Raw genomic sequence first — 17,226 nt, 5'->3', positions numbered from 1 at the left:
ATTTTGAAAATGTATTTATTTGAAGCTGTTTCGTTACAAATTTCAAGTCAAACACATGCTAATGGCGAATGACAAACGTATCCGCAACGTGCGTTAATTTTATTTGCAAGGAGAAATTGATGACTGGATTCAGAATGTTTGGTTCACGGATGAAGCGCATTTTCACCTCAGTGGTGGTGTGAATCGTCAAAACTGAAGATTCTGGAATTCACACCCGCCAGAAGTAGTGTGGGAAGAGCCATTTCATAGTCCGAAATGCATTGCGCTCTAAGCGCGAAGGGCTTTAATGGTTCCTTCTCGTTTCCGGATGCGGGAATACGCTGACCGTCAACAAGGAACAATACCAACAAATCATAAGAAGATTCATAGAAAAATTAGATGATTTCGGAGGCGTCGAACACCAGTGGATTCAACAGAATGGTGCAACGCCATATACTGCAGGCTCTGCAATTACATTCCTGGAAGAACACTTTCAAGATAGGATAATTTAAAAGAAAAAGGACTTCTTTTCAGCTCTTCACTCACCAGACTTAAATACTCTTGATTTCCTTTTATGGGGATGTACAAAGGACAATGTTTATGCGCAGAGTCTAGAACCATATGTTAGCTGAAAAGAAACGTGGACAACTTCACTGAGTATCTGGCGACATGTGCCAGAGAGTTATTGGCAATTAAAAAAACATTTAAATCATTGCATTGCCTGCCATTCACGGTGGTCATTTTGAAAATGTTATTCATCGTGCATGAATCTCCCATGTTATGTCTTTCAACATAATTATGCTGTAATATTTGAAATATAATTAGGTCGAGGTTATTAGCCGTCACGGTGGTCTAGTGGCTAGAGCACTGGACTTATAATCCTGTGAATCCAGGTTCGATCCCGGGCGTACCCCCGATTTATAATTTGTATTGGGCAAGCCCGTGGTCCAGGAAACACAGGGGTTTTCTCCAGGAGCTCCGGTTCCCCTGTGCATCCCAACAAATCTCCATCTCATCTCATTACGTATGTATCGTAAATCAGCCTCCCATGCCGTACCCTGGGTAACAATCTGTCGGTAAATTGATCTTCATAAGGGTGAATGACAAGAAGTCAAGTAGGCCTACCAGCTATTAGTAAAAAAAGTGAAAGGTTATTAATTATTAAATCGTTCGTATTTTATTGGCGCTCTCAGTATTACATTTTGCGTTAGATAACTGATTATAGAGTAATTATCCAAAAGAAACTATAACGTTTACATAGATATGCTATGAATAAAAATTGCGTGCTTATTTCCACGACTGTGTAGCCTATCTTAAAATCCAAGTGAAATTACTTCAAGTTGCATCACCAAATAGCCAATATCCATCCATGAACATATACAAAGAAAATTATAAGTTTAGAAAGCAATGGGTTGGAGAATAGGCTATATTGCGTAAAGGCTGAACCACAATAAACTGGGAACGGAAACGAAACGAGAAGCTTGCCGGAGCCCGGAAACGGGAACGTGAAAGTAATTGTGAATGCTCACATTTAAATATATTTATTTTAACAATAATTAGGATTATAATATATATATTCATGGTTTTTTTCCGAGTATCCCATTTGACAACAGTAAGTTATAGTTTCCTATAAAAACAATAGTCAATTAGAACATTAATTCCTCAGTCGTCCTGATTAGCTGGCGTAACGAGCCCAACAGAATAGGCAAACTCTCTGGTCTTACCTTTTACCCGGATGATGGAACCAGTATGTAGTCTCGAAACATTGAAAATATCAAGTTACAGGACACGGTGGATTACTCAAAAATCCAATCCTGATCACAATCACCGTGAAGATATAAATTATTATTATTATTGTTATTATTATTATTATTATTATTATTATTATTATTATTATTATTATTATTATTATTATTATTATTATTAAATAAATAATCTGAATAAATCATGTCGGGAGTAAATTTTGTATGGTAGGTATTTCTATCAATTATTGGGTATAATTAATTTTGTAGGTACGGTATCTTTTGAAATATCGACTTCATTTACAACTCTTATGTTTGAGGGACACCATTTTAACATGAACACTTGTTTATGATTTAGAAGAATTCTTTCAACAGGGCCTACCTACAATGAATGAACGCTGCTCTATATTATGAAATAGTCGTGACCCCTTTCTGCGGTTCGTTGTAGCTTATCCACAAATACGTCATATTGTCAGTGTATCTATCTTCCATATCTGTTTCGTAACAAAAGACAAAGGTCACGATCTTCATAAGCTGCCATTAGCCTCGAAACATCAATAAACAAGTTTGCTTTGATATGAGCTGAGTCTTTTAGGGTTAAACAGTGTTGTGATAGTGTTACCTGTGAGAATTGTGATAAGTGTAACGTCATTGCTTGAAAAATTAATAAACAAGTTCGGTTCGCTTTGATTTGAAAGAAGTAATTTAGTATTAAGCACCTTTAAGACATTGCCACCTGCAAGAATTGTGTGTGATGAGTGCAACTGATACGAGTGTCATTAGATCTAGAATTAACCCCGTTTATCGGCAGGTTTTAATCGGTGCATCTTTATAATAGTCGAAATTAAGTCGATATTACACTATTTTGCGAAGACCTGTCCTCGACTAGATATCCGACTTTTTGGCTTTTCATTTTTTGAAGTATAGAGAAAGTACTGCGGTGTTGAAAAATATATTTGAAGATTTTCGTGGAAGTACACATTTCAACACCTTTGGTACTAAAAGCGGCTTTTGACATTCTGTCTGTTTCATTGTCAGTCTAATTGACTGATTTTGTTCATATTTAGGCTACTATATTTGCCTGTAAAGCCATCCAGGAATTACGGAATAATGTAGCGAGTTTAACTTGAATTTTAGTCCTTTATACCTAGGGTTAGCATATTCTGAAATCTGAAAATGCTAACACATTCCTCTCACCAACGAACTCCTTGTACCGACTTCATCATTTATATCACTTCTGTAGATTCTGCATATTTATCACTAGATTTAATTTTCTTTAACAATTCCTTGTTACTGACTATAGCATGTAAAATGTCGGAAATTAAAATTCACTGAAACAAGTCTTTCACAGAATCGATGGTAAGTCTAATCCATTGATTTTAATAATTTGCTTGATAAGTTCACTGCTATTTAAATTAACAAAATGAAGGATGTATCTGCATAAACATCATTTACATATTTAACAATCACATACACTTCAATAGCCTCTGCTTCTCACAGCTCACAGCATGAGACCAAACGAAACAAAAATGAATAAATAAGACTTCAATATGAAAAACGCGGACAAATTAGAGGATTTCCAAAAATGTATGCATGCTGACATGTGGAAACTCTATTTATACGAAAATTTAAGCAATCATTTATTTTACGAAAATAAACACTCGCGATTTTTACTTAAGAAATAGTGCCACATCAAATGGCAACTGAAAGTATTTTTATCTTAGATAAATATGTCACATAGGAACGACGACGATATAACCCTCTTGATCCCAACAAATCTCTATCACTTCATTATCATAGTGGGTGTAGCGTTGCGTAGACCAGTCTCCTATGGCGCACCCTGGGCAACGACCTTGCCAGTCAATTGGTCTACATAACTGGCTTCATAAGGTGAATGACAAACAGTCAAATACCCGCCATTAGTTAAAAAAAATCATTCCTCCAAATCCTTGGCGTAACAGTGAAGCTTAACAATAAACGGCTGAAATTATTTGTTAATCATTCATTCGCAGACAAGTTACATAAAGATACATTATTATGCATTCACTTACGTGTCGAAGAGCCTAATATTCAACAAGTTGAAGATAAATAACTTGATTTTTTAAGTTTTATTTTATTTTCCACTATATCAGATTGAGTCATAAATTTTGTAATTTAAAGCATGTACCTACTTTTCACATAGGCCAGTAGATTTTATTTTATTGGGTTATTTTACGACGCTGTATCAACATCTAGGTTATTTAGCGTCTGAATGAAATGAAGGTGATAATGCCGGTGAAATGAGTCCGGGGTCCAGCACCGAAAGTTACCCAGCATTTGCTCGTGTTGGGTTGAGGGAAAACCCCGGAAAAAACCTCAACCAGGTAACTTGCCCCGACCGGGATTCGAACCCAGGCCACCTGGTTTCGCGGCCAGACGCGCTGACCGTTACTCCACAGGTGTGGACAGGCCAGTAGATGTTTCATCATCAACCTTGGGGTAATATCACGAATTAGTTTGTTATGGTATTCTGTCGATAATGGAAATGTATTAATGTTACATCTACGTTCGTTATTTCTAATTAGCGATGAAGGGATGTGGCGGTAAAGTGGTCTTCTTTCTTTATAATGCTATAATACCGATACCTCTCATTTTAACCGAATTTATACCATTACGAATAGTGGAGGGCGATTCATTGGATCGTACACTAGACATTCGCAAATTCGTCGACTTACTTCTAAAACCTCGTACAAGAATTATTCACAGGACAAGTGGTAAGCACAATAAGCCTCAGGCTGTAGCGTAAGCATTCGGGTCCCTCCTCCGTAAAAGAGAGAGATGTCCAATGTTTTTCGAATGTTGGGTTGTGGGTGAAACTGTGTGTATTTTAAATGCGTATTTGCTAAAACTTCTTAAATCTAAAATTGTAATTATATTTTATAAATGACAAATGCATAACAGTTGTTAGCTGGGGTATAAAAATATTAAGGAAGTTATCTTGCTCTCCTGTAAAATTTCCTCAAACGGAGTTACCGGTACGAGGTTTTACAAGTACTAAGCCAGGGATGTACAAGAAACATCACGCGAACGAGCTTCGATTCTTCCGCATGCTACCTGGCTGCAGTATATATGCTGTATATATAGAAGCGACCAAGAAATAAGGGTGAACAAAATTACATTATGATGTCAAGTGTCGAGATGCATTAACTCTTTACACTTTTGTTTACTCATTTTCAGTAAATTCAGTACAATTATTTCATAGCAGAAGTTATATATGTATGATTTTGAATAATCAACCAAATGTTTCTTGTACATTATAATACGGATTGAATGATTTAAAAATAACTGCGTTCACGTATACAACTTTCGAAACGACATTATTGTCGTCTTAATATAAATATACTGTCATGCGAAAATAAATATTTTAAGATACAATTTCGCAGGAATCTCTTCTTTGATTTTCACCTCACACCCGCCTTATTACGTCTCGCAAAATGTTATTTAAAGAAGCAAATCTATGCATAGGGCGCTTATCATGATCGAATAGTTTAGTCCCTAATCTTGGCTTTGTCAGGTTCATGAATTTTTTTTTGGTAGGTTATTTTACGACGCTTTATCAACATCTCAGGTTATTTAGCGTCTGAATGAGATGAAGGTGATAATTCCGGTGAAATGAGTCCGGAGTCCAGCACCGAAAGTTACCCAGCATTTGCTCATATCAGGTTCGTGAAAAACCTACCGGTACATAATATGTGATGGTGAAAATCGTAATAAACTAATTTTCACTGCAAATTTATGATTCCTCGGACACAGTTCATAGTTCAAGCAATTATGAAAGCTAACCTTGTCATTATACGTACATTTCAGCGGTGCAGTATGTGAAAGATCAATTAGTTTTAGCTGCAACTCTGGAGGCAAATTTTCTGGATTTGCGGAATGGAGGTGACAGAAGAGCTCTAATTTGTATTGAATCATTTTCACTTCGTATCTCTGATCAGTCAGACAGGCTAGCTGTTAGTAACGATCCCCACAGTAGGTTTTCACATGGTGACGAAGAGAGATCCACTCTTCGAAACGTTGTGCTACAATTTTGAAAATTAGCAATGGAAAAATTCCAAACAGCTCAACCATTGAACTTCATTTCATAATAATGCAGTGTTTTCCACATATTAAGGGCAGTATGTCTCCTCCTTGTTCTAGACATCGCTTCTCTACTTAAGCCACGTTTCCACTATTGCAACTGCGCAGGAATAATGAGAGGCAAACAACAGTTGCCATTTAAAACTGCAGATTCTCTTGCGCACATCTCGTTTCTATTTGCGCGCATATTCATTTTGGATAAGCAAATATCACAAAGGAAGGGATGAAACTAGAATCATGATTGAAGTGAGCTGCCGAAAAATCACTTTTTTTTTTTTCAATTTACGCGGATGTCAAGATCAGATTTTGATATTGAATTACAATTGATTGGACCAGAAAGATTTTTTTCCGTGAAGCAGTTTCAGCAGTTACCAGACTGGCCATGTGTGTAAGGTTTTCAGCCACTGGAGACAGCTTTCCAAATTTAAGATTCACTTTCAAATTTTCAGGTCTTACTATTTCACGCTATAAAGAAGTTTTCCCGACGATTGTGAAGGCTCTCTAAATTCACGTAAAAGTAAGACATTTTAATTATTATTATGTTACTAAATTAATTTATTGTGAGGCATGCCAATAAACAAAAGTAAATAAGACAATAGAATAAAAGTCTGTTTTCTGCAATCAAGTTCCTTTTTTTTTCAGAAGGAGCCCAATAATTATCTGGTTAAAATTATTTATGATCAATTGGATTATCGGGACAGAGTATAATACGTAACGGTAGGAACAAGAGGGCAAATAATCCATTACTTACTTACTTACTTACTTACTTACTTACTTACTTACTTGTGGCTTTTAAGGAACCCGGAGGTTCATTGCCGCCCTCACATAAGCCCGCCATCGGTCCCTATCCTGAGCAAGATTAATCCATTCTCTACCATCATATCCCATCTCTCTCAAATACATTTTAATATTATCCTCCCACCTACGTCTCGGCCTCTCCAAAGGTATTTTTCCCTCCGGCCTCCCAATTAATACTTTATATGCATTTCTGGATTCGCCCATACGTGCTACATGCCCTGCCCATCTCAAACGTCTGATTTTAATGCTCCTAATTATGTCAGGTGAAGAATACAATGCGTGCAGTTCTGCGTTGTATAACTTTCTTCATTCCCTATAACTTCATCTCTCTCAGTCCAAAATATTTTCCTAAGCACCTTATTCTCAAACACTCTTAACCTCTGTTCCTCTCTCAAAGTGAGAATTCAAGTTTTACAACCATACAGAACAACCGGTAGGCCCTAATATAACTATTTTTTAAATTCTAACTTTCAGCTTTTTTGAGAGCAGACTGAATAACAAAAGTTTCTGAACCGAATAATTACAGACATTTCCCATATTTATTTTGCGTTTAATTTCCTCTCATTTATATTTGTTACTTTTGCTCCAAGATATTTGAATTTTTCCACATTTTCAAAGGATACATTTTCATTTTTATATTTCTATTTCGTAGAATGTTCTGGTGACGAGACATAATCATATACTTTGTCTTTTCGGGATTTACTTCCAAACCTATATCTGTACTTGCTTCAAGTAAAATTGAAAATAAATTAGTGCATAAATGAGTGACGATGTAAGTGAATAAATAAGTGAGTGAATAAATAAATAAATAAATAAGTGATTAAATAAATGAATAAATAAGTAAGTAATAAATATATAGGCGAATAAATATGTAAATAAATAAATAAATAAATAAATAAATAAATTAGTAAACAAGTATATAAACAATTGAATAAATAAACAAATAAATACGTAAGGGAATATATAATATATGAATAAATAAACACGTAAATAAATAAAAAATGAATGAATAAATAAATAATGGAGTAACTGAATAACTAAACAAATAAATACGTTTATAAATAAATACGTAAATAAGTAAATAAACTAACAACCAGACAGGTGTATACAAACTCAAATGCAATACTTGCAACAACTTCTACATAGGACAGACAGGCAGATCATTTCAAACAAGTTACAAGGAACTTAGCACAGTCATAAAAAAATTACAAAACACTTCCACATACGCAGGACACATCATAAACGCCAATCACACTTACAGCAACATAAACACAGACATGGAAATTCTACATCTCCAACCAAAAAACCAGAAACTAAACACACTAGAACAATACGAAATATACAGACACACAAAAACACGCCCGCATCAAATCCTCAACACACAACTCAGTTTCAGAACACACACACTCTTGGACTCCACATTACACTACATAAACACATCCCCACAGGAAACGCAATCAGAATGCGCGAAGACCACCAAGTTCTGAGGATAGCCTACAACAGGCTGAAACTAGTCAACAAGGTAACCTAGTTAATTAGGACGTGACAACATATATATATATATATATATATATAATTTATATTCCGAATATTATACTGATATAGTGTTGAAAGTAGCATTTGAAACTTTTAATAATTATTTTGTTGTTGACTGCTTTTCTAAATCCCAGCTCATACTTTTCTGCTAAAAACTGATGGGCATCCCCCCTTTTCTGACGGTCCTTATAATTTGGATTTGAGGCTCGCCAAAGACAAGGATAATTCTTATACGTTTTCCTCATTAGACCAGTTCATCACACTCTCACATACAGATAACCTATGTGAAAATACTCGACAAACTAGTCGAATGAAGCGAACCTATACAAATGTTTGGAATGAAAACAGCAGCTCCTACGGAAGACCTGAAATCAGCTGGTGAAAAGCAGATAGTTGCCAATGTCTCCCGGTCCCAGAGCGGGAGACTCGCGCATAATTTCCCAGGGCTTGTGCGTACACAATTTATTCCTGCATCTCGACTTGCGCATATCTGCCTAACTCGCAACTGCTGTTTGCCTCTCGTTATTCCTGCTCAGTTGCAAAAGTGGAAACGACGTTTTAACTGGCAACTGTTGTTTACCTCTCATTATTCCTGCCCAGTTGCAAAAATGGAAACGCGGCTTAACTCGCAACTGTTGTTTGCCTCTCGTTATTCCTGCTCAGTTGCAAAAGTGGAAACGACGTTTTAACTGGCAACTGTTGTTTACCTCTCATTATTCCTGCCCAGTTGCAAAAGTGGAAACGCGGCTTAACTCGCAACTGTTGTTTGCCTCTCGGTATTCCTGCTCAGTTGCAAAAGTGGAAACGACGATTTAACTGGCAATTGTTGTTTGCCTCTCATTATTCCTGCCCAGTTGCAAAAGTGGAAACGCGGCTTTAATGCATGCATGGACAATCTTCGCACCGCTACTCCTCCTTCGGTGCGTTCGAGTAGCGGAATAAAGTTAATCCGCGTGTAGTGCAATCTGGCCGCCACATGCTTCAGCCCGTCCGGGCTTGAATATGCATCGCTGACATAAGCGAATGCTGAGATAGCCCAAATTTCGAGGTTATTTAGAGCAGAAGTCTGATGCCTTATGTACACAGGCGACAAATGTGTCAATAACTTTTAATGAGCGTTTGTACACAGGCAACGACGACAAAACTGTCTCTCATAAGTTGAAAGAATTATGGAGGATCCGCAACATTGCGACGACTTGTGTGTCTTACGACTAGAATGTGCGTAGTGTAATCAGATGAGACCGTGTACACCAGTAACAGTTTTATTGACCGGCCCTCGATATCTAGTTATTTCTCAATATTTTTTCTTTGTTTCATAAATTATTTTCTTCGTGAGAAGAGACGAGGAATTTTAGTAGTGTCTAGGGGCGGCATCACTCCTAAATCTCTTAGCATAATACAGTATCTTATCCAACATCTCTTAATAAATTATAAAGGCTACAGGGTATTTCAAAATTCAACCGAAGAAATTTAAGGGGTTGTAGAGAGGTCCTAGGTAAATATTTTGAGATAGAGAACTAGAGGTCTACGGGTTCAAACTTGCACGTAATGGGGTGAAATATTTATTGGGCCAGTACGTCACTTATTGAACCTGCATGTAGAATAGCGGTAAGTTTGGATACAATGTTGTTATTGTGTCTATGGCACAATAGGTAAACACTGTAGATGGTTTCTGTCAGAGGATGACGTCGAAAGTTCGAAGTTTAACAGGTACTTTTTTTTATTTTCTTAACTTAAGGTACCGGTACTGTAACTTTAAACTTGTGTTGTAACATTTAAGGGACCCTTCAGACGATGTCACTTTAGTGCCGTTACGAACGTGCGTTAGCGCTGCTTAATACGCTAAATTTTTGTGGAGAATTTTTCAGTCTTCCTGTGAATATAGACGTAGAAGGAGATATACTTTTGGTAACTTTGCTTAGACGGAGAAAGAATAAACGTAAATATAGAAGAGACTGGGTTCATTTTTAGTTTTGGAAAGACTGAATCGAGGACTATTCCGTACCTTCTTTGATGATTTATATCAGGACGATAAATATTAATTTGAAATTGCGCAAATGAGGGACATTATGGCATAAAACATATTTTTCTTTAATATGTAGGAATTCAAAATTAAATATAACAAGCAGCAAACATGAAACCAATTATATTTATAGCAGGATCGGAAGTGGAAGTTCACCTTGGCACAAATTAAGATTTTGTTAGATAGCAACTTTTGCTGGCGACCCCTTCAATTAATAACTCGACCAGCTCCTTTATTGTTGAAAATTTACGAATCTCTTCCATCATTATAGACCGAAAATTAATCAGTTGTTGAGGAAAAGTAGGAGATAAAATATGTAGCATAATATTTCCAAAGTATGTTGGCTTTTTTCGATCATTTCGTTTCCGGTTGTGCTGAATATTGATTACAGGAGGAGCGAGAATTTGGCTAAGATATTATTCACGCTTTGAACGCGCAAGTTAAGCTGCTGAATTATGATGTCCAGGCAAGTTTAAAAAAAAAATAGGTACTCGAAACCTTTCTTCTGCATTCTGTAATCATTTGTCAACTGCCAATTCATCAAATAACATCATAACATGGCGAAGTCATGTTGTTTTGAAAACAGAGTCCATTTTTCAGGAATTTGACTATTTCTTTGCTCCCTTTAAAACAGTACTGGAAAATTTCTGCTCAACTCCATATTATTTCGGACTTTTTTAATAGTGATGTGGCCATCAACTTTTGTTATTTTAGTTGGTTATTTAACGACGCTGTATCAACTACTAGGTTATTTAGCGTCGATGAGATTGGTGATGGCGAGATGAGGCCGAGGATTCGCCATAGATTACCTTGCCTTCACATTACGGTTGGGGAAAACCTCGGAAAAAACCCAACCAGGTAATCAGCCCAAGCGGAGATCGAACCCGCGCCCGAACGCAACTTCAGACTGGCAGGGAAGTGCCTTAATCGACTGAGCCACGCCGGTGGCTGTGGCCGTCAATAAATCAATGGAATTTTCTTGTAAATATTTTGAAACAATACTGGTGCACTGTAATATTTTACACTAGAAAGAACACAAGCATAAGTCCAAAGTAAAAGGGATTTCTTTTTCAATGCAAGAGCTGTATTTTTTCCGCAAGATTTGTTAGAGAACAGTATATTCTCAAGGTTTATCATCACCCGCGAGAATAAGCTATGAATTCGCGAAGACTATCTCGCAGGACAGAATTTTTTTATTATTTTTTTAGTGTGCGTTTGGTTGTCCCATTACCCAAGGCAATATTTAGTTTCTGCTATCGTGGTAAACTTTCACTAAAACACACAAACTTGCCTAAAAGTTCCTTATTTTTCTGAAAGTCATTAACGGAATCATTCAGAATTGAATTTAAATTATGACCTACACAATGTTCGTGCGAGACGAAGACAGAAAGAGTTGAACAGGTGTTGGAGAAGTAAGGGGGATTAACGTTGCAACATCAGAAAGAAAAAAATTATTGCAACTAGAGAAGTGATTGTTGAAAGAAACATAACTATTCTAAGAATGCTGTAAATAGTATACCTTTGAAATGTATGAATGAAATATGAATGTTATTCAAAATCGAAATGTCTTCATGATAATATAGAATAGTTTTCTGGGCTCTTTGAGCCCATGGGTCCCCCAGCATCGTGGATCCTGCGTGTCCATTAGTTACAGCCCTGCATGCATGGCATCAACATTTTCTGGAGTGGTCACAGAAAAAGGTCTTCCAACACAGTGTTCATTTTCTTCCACAAGTGAATTTTTTTTATGGTAGCATATGATGCCTTAATGTATCCATCATGATCGAATAAATTTTCTTGCCCGACAAACCTTTCACAAATACGTAATAATAATTCATCATTGCCCAATAAAATTGAGTATTTTATCTGGCATAATTTCTTTAAAAATTCATAATATAAACTTAGCTAAACTTATCACAAATCATGGAGTAACTATTTATGAAGCAACATACTCTTTTCCTATCTCTGATTGGATGACAATGTATCAAAAGAAGAACAATTGTTGCATACATCTTAAGTTTAATTAGTGAAATACAGTCAACTCCGGATAAAGTGAACCTCTGCTGACTTGCATATTTCGTTTAATAAATCCGAAGTGTCTCTCCCCTAACCTTAAATGATAGGTATGAATGAAATTTTGAACAAAAAAATTAAATGCTATACAGTAATTAAAATATTTCATTTTTGTGGAATGGATTACACTGTATACTGTTACTCACAGTTGATTTACTTAAACTATTCTATTGACCCACGTCTGCTTGCAAAAGACCACATTCAATGTCACTTATAATATTCGCCTTGTCTTCCAAAGAAAACACTTTACGGTTCGACATTTTTATAGAGTACATTCACTGTTCGAACACTAGAAACAGTCTGATAGGTAGAAATGACAAACGCTGTTATGGTGTGACTGCATACTCAGCCTTGGAATTTCCCGGGTCACTTAATGGAAACTGGGAGGGGGGGGTTGATGGAGTTTGAAAGCCATCGGAATCTTACCTTTATTTATGCTCTGGACATAATGTTTGTTTTCTGTTACTAAAAGAAGGCAATTTCAGTTTCCGTTGTTTTGATGCTATCCATCATAATGGAAATGTTTCCGAGAACAAAAGGCGACCCTTTGACGGTGGAGGATTAGAAATGACAGTAAAGTAGTGTGAGAACAGAATGGCAACCCTTTGACAATGGAGTGAGGCAAGGTTGTCATGCATTGTCTGGATCTACAGTACTCTTGGTTTCACAAGTAAAGAACCTTCGTTGCAGGGTTGGGTTCAGGAAGCCATAAATCTGACTGACACGCTCCACCAATTAGTAAAACTGTGGACAAAGATACTGCCAGAAGACCGCCGAGAATGCTGTGTTGTGAATTTTCCATTTTTGAAAGAATCTAACCAGTTGCAAAAGAAAATACATTTAAAGAGTCAAGCCAAGCGCAAACATGGCAACAGCTGAAAGTTTTAGCAAGTTCACCTCCCCTAACTGGCCTGTCAACACTGTCATCTGTGTAGAAGTGGTATGAGGCCAGGGTTCTTTACTTGTGGAGCCGAGAGTACAGCTCATTGTCTAGTAATCACTAAACCTGCCTTTGTCCTTTGACTAAAGGAGTAAGAAACTTAGAATGTTGATCTCAACACATTTTTTCAATTTTATACAAGAAGGTCTGACTTCAAATAAGAATTTGTCAGGATACAACTCTTGTAACTTCAATTTTTAAGGTTCACTATAACCAAAGCAAGGGTTCACTATAAACGGAAATATTAATGTACTTTTTAATGTATACGGGTTGGGATCAACAATAATTTAGGTTCACTATAGTCGAATGTTCACTATATCCAGAGTTGACTGTATGTTACTAGTCAGCGATATTGCAATGGAGGGAGAAAGGCATTGGCTACCCTACCTCATTTTTATCTCCTAGCTAGTTTCCTTATGAGTGATGCCTTATTGGACTATTGTCATACTCTTCTCCATGATAATAGCTTTTTCTTTTGTTTGTAACGAAAGTTCAAGCCTAATGTATACTAATGCAATAAGTTTTATAGTCATACAAAGTCTAGTTCAGATTCGATTCTTCTTCGTGAAAACAGACACGTAGGCCTACCTATAATAAGGTATCTCTCCCATTTTATGAATATGCATTAGTCATGATAATGTAAAATGTTGAATAAACGTGACTGTTTCTTTTCTACTATTTTTTCCTATTTAATTTACTGATGCTTGTAAAAATAAGAAATCGAAGACACACATGATTACAAGTTTATTTTTCTTTAGCTCGTTCTATCCCCATGGGAATTCTGTATGATAACTCATACAATTCAATTAAGCAGAGATATCATTTCCATGCATGAACCTACAGTGTGTGCAATGTAACAATGAAATTAATTCTCTGCTTAAATATGAAAGTGTTACTGAAAAACAATTTCTTTCTCTTCAAAAAAGGAAAGGCTATAATGCTCAGTCAGTTAACATACAATCCTCAACAACGTGCAGACACCAAGGTCAACACTCTGTAGAGCATATTAGGTATCCATTATTTTTTTTTACATAATATTTAAGTGTTTCTGCTACGTGGTACAACCATTTAGATTTCCGGCAACAAAAGGACAATAAATATAAAAATAAGTCAGTTATGTGACAGCTGGATTCTACTACTCACAGTAGCAGTCTCGGGACACATCATGGATATAATCATAGAACTAGAAGGTAAGTCTATTTTTGTGCATTGTCTTCTTAATTACTGTACATATTAATTAGCACATGGCTCCCAAAATAAATTAACTTTTTTTTACCATAAATAGCCTCATATTCCCTAGACAGTAACAATTAAATATCTATTAACAGGCAAATCCATATTATACCCTAGTTAATTTACCTTATAATTCAAATAAAACATCACCAATATTAAGAAATACCAGTACCGGGTAACAGATCTTTAGCTGTAAATTTTCACATAGCCCTAAATGGAATATTCCCTTGACACAAATTGTAAGTGTTAATAATAATAATAATAATAATGATAATGATAATAATAATAATAATAATAATAATAATCATCATCATCTTAATCATAATAATGATGATGATGATAATAATAATAATAATAATAATAATAATAATAATAATGATAATAATAATAGTAATAATAATAATAATAATAATAATAATAATAATAATAATAATAATAATAATAATAATGATGTCTTCATTTACATAGGTATATGCACAAATTGTATTCCTTAATCCTATAATATTAATTATATTACATGTCATTTTCTTCTTCCTACCCAGAGTGTAAACGATATCAGTCCACTGAACAAAATGTCTAGTTAAATTTAATTATCCTTTATAATTTTATTTTTAATTTTTAAAATACCATGGTTCTAAAATTCATTGTAGTCTAATAATTTGTTATGGTTACCATTTGTTATTAATTGAGAAAAATTCGCTCCAGTACCGAGGACTGAACCCAGGACCCCCAATAGGACCAAAAAATTAATCTTTACATCTAATTATTTGTTTACAATTCGACTGAACTTGAATGCCATTGCCAATGACCTTGTGCCCTGCACATACCAATACAGAACAGAGTATCAAACGACTGCTTCAGCATAGGTATTGGGCAAAGAAAATAATGGCTGTCTATTTTCATTTTAAAAAAAGTTATATTCACAAACCATTTTTTTATTTCGGGAAAACCTTGAAATTACAGAAAAACATTATTTGACATTTTTCTTCAGTTATTTATCCTCTACCGCCAGTATTTTTTTGGCAGTTTATATAGCTTATATTCTGTAGGCCTACAATAAAATATACAATGTACGTATAAACTTTAATATGCAGATATTAGTTTCTGACTTAATGACAATAGGCTAATTATACACACACACACACACACACAACAAAGGCATTTATTAAACTACCGTACATACTGATACCCAAAGTATTAGTAGATTTTCCACAGTATACCATTTCTTCAGTATTTTCTCCTCTCCTGTGATGTCTGTTGCAACATGACGGTCTTTTAGCAACCAAGATTTAATCATAATCATAATAATCATAATCATTTATTACATCCACTGATCATATACATGATATGGGACATGTCATATTTACAAACTAATAATTAATTACATAATATACATAAAAGCAATAACTATAATTAAATGCAACACAAATACAAATATAAAAAACTTGGAACTTGATTGAAGAAAACCACAGGTCGGTCGATTTCGGCTATGAGTCCCGTTTGCAGTATTTTTTGAAGTCAGGAGTCAATTTTAACCATCGTGTCTTTCATGAGAAGACATACAGTTTCCCTGAAAAGGAATGAGACGATTGAATATTCCTAAGTCTCAGATGTAAAACACTGTGCATGATCAGAGACCAGAACACTGATACACAAGATAACGAATATTGAGTTACTTAGATTCAAGCTATTTGGTTTGTTACTAGCATCGTTCCGGAATTCACTTCAAAAACTGCAAAAAATATGATAATATTACGTAAATAAGATATAAATATATACGTAAATCGTGTAGTTTAATCGACAATGGACCTTCATGACTAGATCGACACTCCGCACAGAAAGTAAAGCTTTCGTGTCGCTCCAATAGCTCAGACGCTAAGATCTCTGCGTGTTGTGTAGAAGAGAGCGAGTTCGATTCTTAGTCTATATCAACGATTTTTTTTTAAATAATGTTGAAATAGAGTTTTACAAAGTCCTCAGATTAAGTGTTAATGATCACAGAAATTACAAAATTACAAGTTATAATATTATAAACGTTAATCTAATGAATGCATTTATACACACACACATACAATGTATATATATATATATATTAAAAACTAACAATTAAAATCAAATTAAAAATATATTCCTAAGCCACACAGACAAACGATTACAAAGGTTTAGAGTCCTTAGGCCATGTCATTTGTTGAGTAATTATTACAATATTTTATTAGTAGCTTTCCCATATGTGTAATAAATGCACTCGCACAAAACAATTTTTGTTAAAAATGTGGCTTTGGATTATTTCATTCTCACCCCTTCAGTTGATTTTAACTATTTTGTCTACGTGTTTAATTTAATGTGCATTCAATTTAATTCATGTTATGATTGAATGTATAAGCATTGTTGCAGTTCTTGATTAATTACATATATTAATACTATTAAATGCATGTGTTAAGTAACTAGTTGCAGTATCTTTTGCAAAATCTTGAATGTTTAAGTTGTCAATAATATTTCTGTACTATATACTATAAGACGTTAAAAGAATTTGCAATAGATTTGGGATCCTCTACTTTATAATCACTAATTTTAATGAAAAAATATTTTCTTTCTTAGGATATCTACAAGTTTAACTTTAATAATATTCCGAATAGCTTTAATTGCATTATCTGTATTTTGTGCTTTTCTATTCAAATATGTTCTATTTCCCTCTTTCATAAATTTTGATAAATTACACTGTACTTCTTGTAGTATTTAAGAATATGAGGATAGTTACATTGCAGCTCATTACATATAGATTC

At 34.9% G+C, this 17,226-nt stretch overlaps 1 protein-coding gene across 2 annotated transcripts in view; it reads left to right on the top strand.

The window, feature by feature from the left end:
* The first annotated feature begins 2,323 nt into the window (after positions 1 to 2,323).
* Positions 2,324 to 17,226, top strand: part of stas (Transmembrane protein stas) — a 58,385-nt gene continuing 43,482 nt past the window's right edge. Inside the window, exons 1-2 of one of the 2 annotated variants that reach the window (XM_069828679.1) lie at positions 2,324 to 3,080; positions 14,283 to 14,400. In XM_069828679.1, coding sequence (XP_069684780.1) covers positions 3,078 to 3,080; positions 14,283 to 14,400 — 121 coding nt within the window. In that variant the 5' untranslated portion in view covers positions 2,324 to 3,077. Of the gene's footprint in view, positions 3,081 to 14,103; positions 14,401 to 17,226 lie in introns of those variants that run through there. The other variant, XM_069828680.1, reaches the window with a different exon arrangement.

This window comes from Periplaneta americana, chromosome 6, assembly GCF_040183065.1.
Source record: "Periplaneta americana isolate PAMFEO1 chromosome 6, P.americana_PAMFEO1_priV1, whole genome shotgun sequence".
NCBI classification, from domain to species: domain Eukaryota; kingdom Metazoa; phylum Arthropoda; class Insecta; order Blattodea; family Blattidae; genus Periplaneta; species Periplaneta americana.
This window is presented reverse-complemented; position numbering and strand designations above follow the sequence as displayed.